General features: G+C 42.3%; 1 protein-coding gene across 1 annotated transcript in view; it reads right to left on the bottom strand.

Moving 5' to 3' along the window:
• The window catches only part of CUBN (cubilin), a 119,021-nt gene that overhangs the window by 98,075 nt on the left and 7,989 nt on the right, over positions 1–12,957 (bottom strand). Inside the window, exons 8-18 of the mRNA XM_072154223.1 lie at positions 11,221–11,389; positions 9,010–9,141; positions 8,831–8,926; positions 8,624–8,748; positions 7,439–7,625; positions 6,804–6,922; positions 5,689–5,923; positions 4,184–4,365; positions 2,767–2,929; positions 1,343–1,533; positions 1,007–1,163 (exon numbers count right to left, since the gene is read on the bottom strand). Coding sequence (XP_072010324.1) covers positions 1,007–1,163; positions 1,343–1,533; positions 2,767–2,929; positions 4,184–4,365; positions 5,689–5,923; positions 6,804–6,922; positions 7,439–7,625; positions 8,624–8,748; positions 8,831–8,926; positions 9,010–9,141; positions 11,221–11,389 — 1,756 coding nt within the window. The remainder of the gene's footprint in view (positions 1–1,006; positions 1,164–1,342; positions 1,534–2,766; positions 2,930–4,183; positions 4,366–5,688; positions 5,924–6,803; positions 6,923–7,438; positions 7,626–8,623; positions 8,749–8,830; positions 8,927–9,009; positions 9,142–11,220; positions 11,390–12,957) is intronic.

Genomic DNA, 12,957 nt, shown 5'->3' with positions numbered 1-12,957 from the left:
CATATAGTGTATAACACCCATATCCAATACTGTCATACAGTGTACAACCCCCATATGTAATACTGCCATATAGTGTACAACCCCCATATGTAATACTGTCATACAGTGTACAACCCCAATATGTAATACCGTCATATAGTGTATAACACCCATATCCAATACTGTCATACAGTGTACAACCCCAATATGTAATACTGTCATACAGTGTACAACCCCCATATGTAATACTGTCATACAGTGTACAACCCCTATATGTAATACTGCCATATAGTTTATAACGCCCATATCCAATACTGTCATACAGTGTACAACCCCCATATGTAATATTGCCATACAGTGTACAAGCCCAATATGTAATACCGTCATACAGTGTACAACCCCAATATGTAATACCGTCATACAGTGTACAACTCCCATATGTAATACCGTCATACAGTGTACAACCCCCATATTTAATACTGCCATACAGTGTACACCCCCATATGTAATACTGCCATACAGTGTACACCCTCATATGTAATACCACCATACAGTGTACACCCCCATATGTAATACTGCCATACAGTATACAACCCCTATAAGTTCTACTGTCATACAGTGTACACCCCTATATGTAATACTGCCATACAGTATAAAACCCCTATAAGTTCTACTGTCATACAATGTACACCCTCATATGTAATACCACCATACAGTGTACACCCCCATATGTAATACTGTCATACAGTGTACACCCCTATATGTAATACTGTCATACAGTGTACACCCCCATATGTAATACTGCCATACAGTGTACACCCCCAAATGTAATACTGCCATACAGTGTACACATATTCTTAGATATACCCCATACACTATGGTGTCCAGATTCCAGTGCATAATGATAATTCCATTGTAACTTTGTTCCCTTTGTGGATACAAACACACTGGGCGTGGAAGAGAAAGCTGGTTAAGATACAGCATCAAACATAGACTGCTTACATTCTTCCGTCTATACAGATCTTACCGACTTGGTAAAAGGCTCGGAACTTGGACCTTGTTGCTGAAGGATCAGACTTAAATTTTATCCAAAGTGTCTCCGAACTGGATGTGATGGGAGCCGGGATTGTGCTGTTACAGAATCTGTCAATCAGTGGTGCTGTCTCCGTGTCTCCATCTCTAATCTACACACAACAAAGGGTTACTTTGGGGGTGTGTCCTCACACTGCTGTGCTCTTAGCTCTCTACATTAAGCACCTCCCCTAAAACAGTAGCAGGGTTTTGGTTGCTTACTACAGCAGTCACTTAGCACTTGTGTTTAAGGCCCCTCGTTTACATAAATGGGTAGTAGTGGGAAACCTACCTCTATAAAAGTGACGGAGCACCCTGCGCTGCTCTCCAGGTCCATGTGGGTAAATTTAAGGTTGATCTTTTCACCGCTGGCCTGTCTGATGAGATAAATACATTGCTTGTCTCCTGTGTAAGGATCAGGCCATGACGGAGACACAAGGAAGCCTTCAGTGTCAGAGAAAGTTCCTCCACATGCAGATCCGGCTGTAAAAAAAAATTAAATATATTAAAAAAATCTATTTAAATATAAAACTTCTATCAAGATAATGAACTATTATTAAAATATGCTACAAAAAAAAGCTTAAAAACATAAAAACAAAGTAAATGTGTGATGTAACTAGAGAGGAGCAAATCTATTCGTCAATTCAATACAGAGTAATATTCAAAAACATTAAAAAATCGAAATATTTGCTGATGTGTATCGGACAAATCGACGATAATGGAAGTTTAATGGATTCATGAAGATTCCGTTATATATCAGTGGTTTTTTGACGGTTTCTGTTGGCGTCTATTTGCACCACGTCTGGTCGGCTATCAAATTTATTACAAATCTTAAAAATTTGTAAACCGAGATCTTTTTGTAAAAGTGAACCAACATCTGTTTGAACCTTAAAGATTCGGACCCAAATCCAACCTTACCAATAGGTTACTTTATGTTCAGAGTCCTCCCCTAGTAACTAGGCATGGCTGTGATTGGTCAGCTGTGTTTACCAGGTATCTACCTAGCCAATCATAGCCATGCCTAGTTGCTAGGAGCGGGAAGCTGCCTGATTGGTTGATCTGCAGCCTATCAGGCAACACATACAGGTTAGGTGGAGCTTCTGAACAGAGGACATCGAACATAAAGTTCAGGTCCATTCATCACAAGTTACCAACAACAATCAATGGTGGTCTACATCATGGCTGAAAAAGCCCAACGTCTTGGGCAGGCTCTAATAAAGAATTCCCAAAGTTGGAAAGAACCCTTGTTCTCAGTTCATAAATTAGTTTTGTAGACCTTCCTAAGAAGTTCTCTCCATCTTCTGGTACCATACTTAGATGACCCGTATCTCTATAGTCCTCATATGTTAAGCCTTGGAGTCCTGGAGTCGGTTGTGTATGGATATTGGTCTGATCCATAATGATACAGCTGAATATCAATGGATTCCCTATGTCTTGCAGCCTTAACATGGATATAACGCTGATGGACCCCCATTAGTTGATAGCTGAGGAAGTCCTAAGAAGTTCTATCCATCTTCTGGTACCATACTAAGATGACCCGTATCTCTATAGTCCTCATATGCTAAGCCTTGGAGTCCCGGTGTCGGTTGTGTATGGATATTGGTCTGATCCATAATGATACAACTGAATATCAATGGAATCCCTATGTCTTGCAGCCTTAACATGGATATAACGCTGATGGATCCCCATTAGTTGATAGCTGAGGAATCTACTTACATGAAGAAGTTATGTAGGTCAAATGGAATCCTTTATCTGATGTTGCACTGTCAGAATGAAAGTGAATCCAGGCAGAAGGACCTGATGTCTGGAGAGGAGCCGGTGAGATTGTGCTGCAGTATTTCTGAAGAACTGGGGCATGGGGCAAGATGCCATCTCGAATCTAATGTGTAGAACAAAGTAGGAGGAGAAGACACCTGACTATTAATCTGGACCTTTGAACACCTCCATTTACTCCAACTATTTGTATCCCGCCGTTCCACCAATTTTGGCATAGTTGGATTGTATATAGCCTCCACCGTTCCCGGGAAATCAAGATAATTATTTCCAGGTCTCTACTGTCAGATGGGAGCTCCTCCAACCAAGGACAATACTTCTGACAGTAAGGGGCCTACTAAGCATATGGGCCAATCAAACTACTTTGAAACTCTTAAAATGAGGTTCTCTCCAGTCAAGTGGGTGGTCCTCGGTTGGAGAAGATGGCTTGGCACCACCCATCTGACTGTGAAGAGATATAAATATGGACATCAATGGAATGGTGGGAACCAGAGATAAAATTTATACTATGCTAGCATGAATGAAACAATTGTTATTAAAAGAAGAAAAGAGTTGAGGGTTAAAGGGATATCCCCGCGAAGTAAAGATTCTTAAATATACTCAGGATAAAAAAATAACACATTCTCTAATTCACTGTTATTAACAAAAATACAGCATTTCACAAATATAATTACAACCTGTCTCTATCATTCCTGGTGTACACAATTTTGGTTTCCCCGGGATCCGACCGTAAAATAGAAGTCTAGGGTCGGGCAGGACAGATTCTTCTCATGAATAGCTTCTCCTGTCTGCAGAATGCAGTGCTCTCTGCATTCAGTCCCTCCCCTCTCCATTACAAGATGAGCTCAAGCACAGGCACTTCCTGCAGGCAAGCAGCGTGTAGAACCTTACTCTACAAACTACAGATAAGATAAGGTCTTTATCCAGGGTAGGGAGATTTGTAGCAGAGCTGACAATGTGTTATAGTTGAGATGTCGCAGAGCTGAAGAGTGCCATTGTGTGTTATATACATCTCATGGATCACTCATCTCTGATCTGTCTCATCTTTCTTTTTCTCTGGTGAGATACTAGTAGAATGTTGGTAGTAGAGGCTAAATTAATGTGTATATAAACCCTTGACCCTGATAATCTAAGCACATTGTCAGCACACAGCATCTCATAGCACAGAGGAATCATGAAGTGTCTGCTTAGAGCTAAAACAGCAATAAAACTGAGTAAAAATGTTAATTAAGGGGGTTAAAAATTATCTTTATTGTGTAAACATCACTAGGGAATTAAAATTTGAGAACTTTTCGATGTCCTGGAGATTTTCCAGGTTCCTAGAAAACAACATAGAAGCAGTAAATTGATGAGTACTTACCTCCAGGTAATCGTTCTCACAGTTGTCATGATGTTCCAGGCTTAATACGCCAAAAGCAAAGGTGATGTAGAGACCCGGGTCTACAGAGATTGTCCAGTAACAATCTCGATTAGGAGGGTAGGTACCAGGATATCCAGGGGAGGATATGGATCCATGGGATTCTGAGAGTTCACCTCCACATACTAAATAGAAAATAATTAATATTATTACAACATCAATGTGTTGGATAGGTCATAAATATGAGGAGACAATCTGTAAAAAAAAAAAACCTTTGGGTAGAGGAAACATAAAATAGCTCAACTGACTGGACCGTACACACAAAAGGAACATGGATTACAAATGGTTAATAATGTAGATGATTGGGCAATTGCCCTTATGCTTTATTTCTCCTGATGGTGGCGCTACAAAGGGATTTTAAGGGAACCCGTTATCAAAGTCCATCCTGATAAACCAGGGACATTACACATAGATCCAGGCACCGGGACTGTGATAATCTCCTTATATTTATTATTCATGGCCTCCTTTCTTCTAAAATCAACTTTTAAAATGACGCAAATAATCCGAAGGGCTTTGGAGAGGGGCATTACCAGAGCCTCTTCGTGTGGTAGATTAACAGGCTGTTACACTGTGCAAGAGCAATTCCCCTCTCCAACTGTGTGAGATTTCAGCAGGCAGAAGAAGGAGGGAGCTGGGAGGAAAGGGAAACAGTGTAACAGCTCTGTTAACACCCCAGAGCCCTTCTGGCTAATTTGCATAATTTTAAAAGTTGATTTTAGAAAGAAGGAGGCCCTGGGTAAGAAATATAAGAATATTACCAAAGTCACTTGGATGTTGAAGGATGCACTTTGGTGAGCCTATTGTCAGGGGGCACTTCTGACATTAGGAATTGTTGACACATCCCCTTTAAGGTGTTCATCCAATTATAAAACATCTTTTCATTACTAAATAGTACAAATTAATCTGTTGATAATTTGTGCTAAATCTTATTTAAAATAAATGCTTCAATCTGCTTTATAATCTGCTTTTACAAGTTTATCTAAGTGGGTGATTGTGTTATGCTTTATTTTTCCTGGTGGTGGCGCCACAAAGGGATTTTAAGAAAATCGTCCAAAATCCATCACGATAAACCAGGGACACTTAAAGATCCAGGCACCGTGACTGTGGTAATCTTCTTATATTTGTTATCCATGGATAATACGCCAGTGGGGCTCCTGTGGGTGCTTCCAGAGCCTCTCAGAGCTGTAGCTTCACAGGCTGTTACAATGAGCATAGCATGTTTCCACTCCACCTACACTTCCTGCTGCTGCTAGATTACACAGGAAGAGGGAGGAGGGAGAGAGCAGGGGGTTGGGTGAGAGATGTTCTGCTTATTGTAACAGCATGTGAAAATACAGCCCTGAGGGGCTTTGATAACTCCCACAGAGCCCTTCAGGCAAATCATCATAATTTTAAAAGTTGATTTTAGTGAAAAATTATCGAAGTCTTCATCTGTTAATTTGACTCACCTGGATCCTGAGATTCCCAGTTAATCTGAAAACCTCCATGATCTAACTTGTGATCGGATTTGAACCAGATGTATAAAGCGTTGTGGGAGCTGTATAGTTGTCCTGGGGCAGTGTTCCCGCAGAGTTTCTCCAGCCTGAAGTCTGACATTGTTTCTCCATCGTGGATTTGAAGGAAGGTAAGACTACAATCAGAGCCTGTCCCCAGGTTGAAATATGGAAATGTGATACGTAGAATCTATCGAGACAGAACATCCGGTTATTGGTATTCTATGCAGTATCACTCAGTCTCTAGTAATAACTACAGTATCATCACCTGGAATCACACGTGATAGGGCGTAGGACAAATATACAACTTAAGTATAAACTAAGCAATTTGACGTATAAAACTCCTTTGCGGAGCTATCTGTTTCCATGGTTACAGACTACAAACCAATGTGTGCGTAGTCTGATCCTGTAGTCTAACCCTCTTTTTGGACCTCTAGGGTCTATTAAGCTAGGGATTATTAGATGATTCCCTTGTAGTCAGTCTAACACTGTCTAATAATAATAATAATTCCTTTATTTATATAGCGCACACAGATTACGCAGTGCTGCACAGAGTTTGCCAAATCAGTCCCTGTCCCCATGGGGCTCACAATCTAATCAACCTACCAGTATGTTTTGGAGTGTGGGAGAAAACCGGAGGACCCAGAGGAAACCCAGGCAAACACAGAGAGAACATACAAACTCTTTGCAGATGTTGACCTGGGTGGGATTTGAACCCAGGTCTCCAGCGCTGCAAGGCAGAAGTGCTACCCACTCAGCCACCGTGCCGCCCTAAACTGCAATATCAGTGCAGCATTTTGGAATTTTTCCGAAAATTTGACTTCATCAACTCCAATTCGTTGTGCCTCTTACCGATTCCAGTGCAGTTGGATTTTTTTTATCTAGCCCCCATCACCAATTATGTTAATTAGGCCTTTTAGAGTCAGGTGGGTGGTCCGCGACTACCCACCTGATGGTAAGAAACCAAATTTGCATTAGAGGCACTGGTCATACAAAAACAGGTGCAAAAAGTTGGTAGTCATTGAAGCTTCTTTTTAAGTGTACGCAAGCTTCTAGGTAGTACAACTTACCTTGTTAGGCTCAGTTTTTATGACCCAGGAGCAGCTTACATCATGGCCATAGGGTTCATTGCCTGGATTGTTCGGGTATCTCAAAGTCCCATTTAGCCCAATTAAAACACCACCACATGCTGCCAAAAAAAATTTAAAAAATTGTAAAAAAACTACAAATGGGGCAGATTTATCAGAATTCTGTTATAATTTGGGGCAAAAAGCAGTCACATTCCACATTTATTAAGGGCTGTAGACAGGGGGGCGAATCAAGACCACCATGCGCCCTGGGCTGTAGGAATATTATTGCCCCTATAAGTCTGGAATCACTTGTTACATATGGTACTAGAATCAGCTTCTTGGGGAATGGAGGATGTGTCCCTTCTGCCTGCTGTCAATCTGCGGTTTCAGGACCTTTGGAGGGCCTTCTTGTGTACATGTGTATTGAGAGCAAGAACAGATGTAAGAGGATTTCATGGGTGAAGGTCCTTCTCAATAAAAAATTTGGTGGGTGGTCATGGGCCCCCTAGAACGCTTGGGCCCCAGGCTACCACCCAAACCATGGAAACATTTATAGAAAATGCCAAAAGAGATTGAATCGAGGCAATTGTAGTTGAACTTTCTTTGACTTCTATGGTTTGAAAGGATCTGTATACCTTGTGTTTGAGTCTCACAGTGAAATCCCGTCCATCCGCTGGTGCAGTTACATGTGTAACCATCGATTATGTCCATACAGATGCCTCCATTCTGACATGGACTACTGGCGCACTCATTGACATTGTCTGTACAGTTGGTGCCCGTCCATCCTGAATGACACACACAGATGTAGCTCGAGACGCCGGCCTAGAAATAGAAGAGTTACAGAGACACAACCATAATTTGTATACTGCTTGGAGATAGTTGAGTGTTTCCCCATAGGAATTCCAGAGTTGCTAAGGAAAATCCAATTGTAACCATTGGGTTTCCTGGCTCTTCAAATAGGATAATGTATGATTTGCCATACCAATCTTTATCATTTTTGGTGAAGCATCATGGAAGGAACAAATGCTCAAGTCAAGAACCAGTCTAAAAAATCATTCATTATCAATTATCAAGATGGTAGGAACACTAGTGACCTAGGATGAAGCTTGATTGTCCTTCATCCATATGATGCTCTGCTGCACCTCAACCTTAAATTCATTGAGCTATTGTTTCTGGTTGGACTTCTGACTCGGATATGGCACCTGCTTTGCCTTAGACTTTTCAGCTGGTTCTTGCCTTTGCCTTTGCCACATGCTGCCACATTTGTTCCTTCCATGATGCTTCACCAAAATGATAAAGATTGGTATGGCAAATCCCAATGGTTACAATTGGATTTTCCTTAGCAACTCTGGAATTCCTATGGGGAAACACTGACTATGGGTGCAGGTTTTGCTACATCGTCTTTGGTGTCTGCTACACCCTAGCCCCATTTATGGTGATGTCCTTATCTGACTATACTTCTACTTTACCAAGAGTAAATACATGGGCTATTATGAAGACTACAGCCCTGGGATCCTTCTACAGTCTTCAATGCCATCTTGTAGGACTTAAGGTTGGAGACCACCAGGAAATCGATAAGACTCGGCACCCTAGCCAGTACCAAACAAAATGTGGTGACTCCACATTTTCAGAAAGAGACCTTTAAAAACACTTAAAAACCCACTGGGATGAAAAGGGGATGGATCAACGTGGTCCGGATAGAATTTTTTTTCTACATTATGAGCTAAGTTTTCCTTTTCTTATGTACACACTCATAACAGCTGGAGCCTTCTTTTGCTTTTTTGTGGTGTATCTACTGTACAGTCTCCATACACACTCACCTTGCACTCTCCATTTACACAAGGATTGTTCTTCAGACAGATGTCACCAATATGCAGACATCCATATTGCCCATAGCCGTCTCCAGTGTACCCAGGTGGACAGACACAGATTGGCAAAGTGCCCTCTGAAAGTAAAAAGTAATATAAACAATGACGTAAACTCTTAAATTTGAATACTGTATACAATGAAATGGGGTACACAATCACCTTCTCTTGGGGCACATGACGCCAATGGGTGGCAGCCTCCATTATTGATAGAACAGGCGTCTACTTGGGTGCAGGTTCGTCCATCCCCTTCATAACCTGTTGAGATTATATAGATAATAGTTGTGCATAATACGGGAAAGCAAAGTGAACTAGATGTAGGATATAATAAGGTAACCTACCTGGAGGACAGGGGCCGCAATGATAGGAGCCCATGGTGTTCATACATTTCACCATCGGAGCCACAGAACAGCCGCCATTGTTTGTCTGACACTCATCAATATCTTGACAACTGTATCCGTTTCCTATCCAACCTAGAAAAGATCAAGATGGAGAATATCAGGACACAGGGAAGAAGTTATAAGACAATTATAGTGATAAGAAGCTTGGCTACACCCTAGTATGGGACCTTGAACCAAACTATATCTACCCAAAGAGAATCTGCTTAAAGGCGTTTTCCAATTATAAACATGAGATGTTTACGAGGCCGAATCTTGATTTGGAAGATGTCGATACTCCCTCTGGGACCTCCCCGATGGGATGGATGTATAGTGTGCTTCACGCTTCTGCTGATCTCGGATGGAGTTGGCCAAAGACAGTCAATCACCATGAGAGGAGTCTACTTTCAGTTGTGCCAAAAATTGGTTTGGTACAACCTCTCTCCGTAATAATTGTAGACACACAAGGCTAACTTCAGATTAAGAAAATGTCGTCATGATGAGATAATCCTTCTACAATCCTATGCATTCATAGGAAAACCAACCACTGCAGCAGGTTTCTGAGTTAGTGGCAGCAGTTGTCTAAACCAGCAGTTTTCTAAATCACACCCCTCAGTAGTTGTCTATACCACACCCCTCAGTAGTTGTCTAAACTACACCCCCTCAGTAGTTGTCTAAACCACACCCCTCAGTAATTGTCAAAACTACACCCCTCAGTAATTGTCTAAATCACACCCCTCAGTAGTTATTTAAATCACGTCTCTCAGTAGTTGTCTAAACTACACCCCTCAGTAGTTGTCTATACCACACCCCTCAGTAGTTGTCAAAACTACACCCCTCAGTAGTTGTCTAAACCACACCCCTCAGTAATTGTCAAAACTACACCCCTCAGTAGTTGTCTAAATCACACCCCTCAGTAGTTATTTAAATCACGTCTCTCAGTAGTTGTCTAAACTACACCCCTCAGAAGTTGTCTATACCACACCCCTCAGTAGTTGTCAAAACTACACCCCCTCAGTAGTTGTCTAAACCACACCCCTCAGTAGTTGTCAAAACTACACCCCTCAGTAGTTAACAAATGAAATTGAAACAAACCAAAAAGGGAGGAAGGAAAAAAGGAGGTTATGAGGTACTAATATTCTGTGGTGGTGTTTTAGGACCTGTCCTTCTCCCTACATAGTATGATACCATGTGGCTAGTTGGAAAGACTGATGTGTAACCTATTGATCTTCCACTAAATGGAAAATAAAATCCAACAAAGTAGCACAATTTAAAAACAAGGGATGGAAGTAAAAGGTTCTTTATTTAAGTCAAAAAATAAAATGATAAATGACAAAAAACTGGTGAAAGAATGGTACAACCCCAAGGGGGACACAAGATGAAGCTGTACCCCAGGCAGCAAGATCATCAAAATCGTTGAATGTAAAGTAGAGGCATCTATAGCCTTACTGCGGTGTACATGGGAAGTGTGGAATGATGTTTAATTTGACAAAGTCAAATAATCAGCAGAATTCATAAACATACATAATAAGCAAGTACAGTATATCTTACCCATGTAGGGGATGATCGTTGCCCGGAATGACAGCGCCCCGACGCGCGTTTCGGCTGGCTTGCAGCCTTCGTCTGGGGCTCCATCCCTTGTTTTTAAATTGTGCTACTTTGTTGGATTTTATTTTCCATTTAGTGGAAGATCAATAGGTTACCCCTCAGTAGTTGTCTAAATCACACCCCTCATTAGTTATTTAAATCACGCCTCTCAGTAGTTGTCTAAACCACACCCCTCAGTAGTTATCTAAATCACGCCGCTCAGTAGTTGTCTAAACCACACCCCTCAGTATTGTCTAAACCACACCCCTCAATAGTTGTCTAAACCACACCCCTCAGTAGTTATCTAAATCACGCCCCTCAATGGTTGTCTAAACCACACCCCTCAGTAGTTGTCTAAACCACACCCCTCAGTAGTTGTCTAAACCACACCCCTCAGTAGTTGTCTAAACTACACCCCTCAGTAGTTGTCTAAATCCCACCCCTCAGTAGTTCACTAAACCACACCCCTCAGTAGTTGTCTAAACCACAGTCTTTTCAGTCATTGAAAAATGACTTGGACTTCTTACTCAAGAAATTACATGAATCGTTGTCTATGAATATCCAGATCACATCCCAAGTGTTGATTACCTGAAGGGCAAGGTCCACAGGTAAACGATCCTATAGTGTTGTAACACTGCACAGGAGGATTCTGGGAGCAGGGAGGATTGAGCAGGGAACATTCATCGATATCTTCCGTACATGAAAACCCTCCATTTGGTGTTCTCCATCCTGCGTCACACACACAGCTGTATCTGGGCTGATGTCATTCCAAGAAAATGTATAAAAATATTGTTAAAACTTTGAAAATGTATAAAATGTTCATGTATATCTTTATATGTAAGTAAATATAACGTAGTGTATCATAAAACTTAATAAACTATCATTAGAATCATTCTAAGTAGTTCAACAAGAAGAATACAAGCACCATAGAGATAGCTGGTGAATCCAGCTTCCCCAGCCTATGAGTCTTACTATATGTGCGGGTGGGATTGAGGTATTGGTGTTGTAGCTTGTATTATTACTGCTATCTCAGGTCACACTGAAGACGTCTCGAGAATAGTTTATCACCAACGACAGTCAGTCACAACAGTGAGTACGCTATCATCAGTGAAATTACTATCACTAGACAGAATAGAAAGTCCAATAAATCGAAATCTAGAATACTCATTATTGCAGTTTATAGGTGTGGTGAGCAATTGGGCTGTTTCTCCTCCCCTGAGCAACAGTTTGTTGATTATTGGTGGGAACAGAGGGTCTCACAGGCTCACTATATTTATATATAAACAGAGAAAGCCTGTGAGTCCTGCTTCCCATGCTCACTTTGTCTATGAGTGGGCAGGGGGAAGCAGGACTCACAGGCTTTCTCTATGAGTGGGCAGGGGGAAGCAGGACTCACAGGCTTTCTCTATGAGTGGGAGAGGGAAGCAGGACTCACAGGCTTTCTCTATGAGTGGGAGGGGGAAGCAGGACTCACAGGCTTTCTCTATGAGTGGGCGGGGGGAAGCAGGAGTCACAGGCTTTCTCTATGAGTGGGCAGGGGGAAGCAGGACTCACAGGCTTTCTCTGTATGAGTGGGTGGGGGAAGCAGGACTCACAGGCTTTCTCTGTATGAGTGGGCGGGGGAAGCAGGAATCACAGGCTTTTTCTATGAGTGGGAGGAGGAAGCTGGACTCACAGGCTTTCTCTGTATGAATGGGTGGGGGAAGCAGGACTCACAGAATTTATCTGTACGAGTGGGTGGGGGAAGCAAGACTCACAGGCTCTGTATGAGTGGGTGGGGGAAGAAGGACTCACAGGCTTTCTCTGTGAGTGGGTGGGGGAAGTGGAACGTACATGCTTTCTCTGTATGAGTGGGTGGGGGAAGAAGGACTCACGAGCTTTCTCTATGAGTGGGTGGGGGAAGCAGGACTCACAGGCTGTCTCTATGAGTGGGTGGGGGAAGCAGGACTCACAGGCTTTCTCTGTATGAGTGGGTGGGGGAAGCAGGACTCACAGGCTTTCTCTATGAGTGGGAGGGGTAAGCAGGACTCACAGGCTTTCTCTATGAGTCGGTGGGGGGAGCAGGACTCACAGGCTTTCCCTATGAGTGGAAGGGGGAAGCAGCACTTACAGGCTGTCTCTATGAGTGGAAGGGTGAAGCAGGACTCACAGGCTTTCTCTATGAGTGGAAGGGGGAAGCAGGACTCACAGGCTTTCTCTATGAGTGGAAGGGGGAAGCAGGACTCACAGAATTTATCTGTATGAGTGGGAGGAGTAAGCAGGACTCACAGGCTTTCTCTATAAATGGGCAGGGGAAGCAGGACTCACAGGCTTTCTCTATAAATG

The sequence above is a fragment of the Engystomops pustulosus genome, chromosome 5, assembly GCF_040894005.1.
Source record: "Engystomops pustulosus chromosome 5, aEngPut4.maternal, whole genome shotgun sequence".
Taxonomy (NCBI): domain Eukaryota; kingdom Metazoa; phylum Chordata; class Amphibia; order Anura; family Leptodactylidae; genus Engystomops; species Engystomops pustulosus.
Note: the sequence above shows the minus strand (reverse complement) of the source record. Positions and strands in the feature narration are given on the sequence as shown.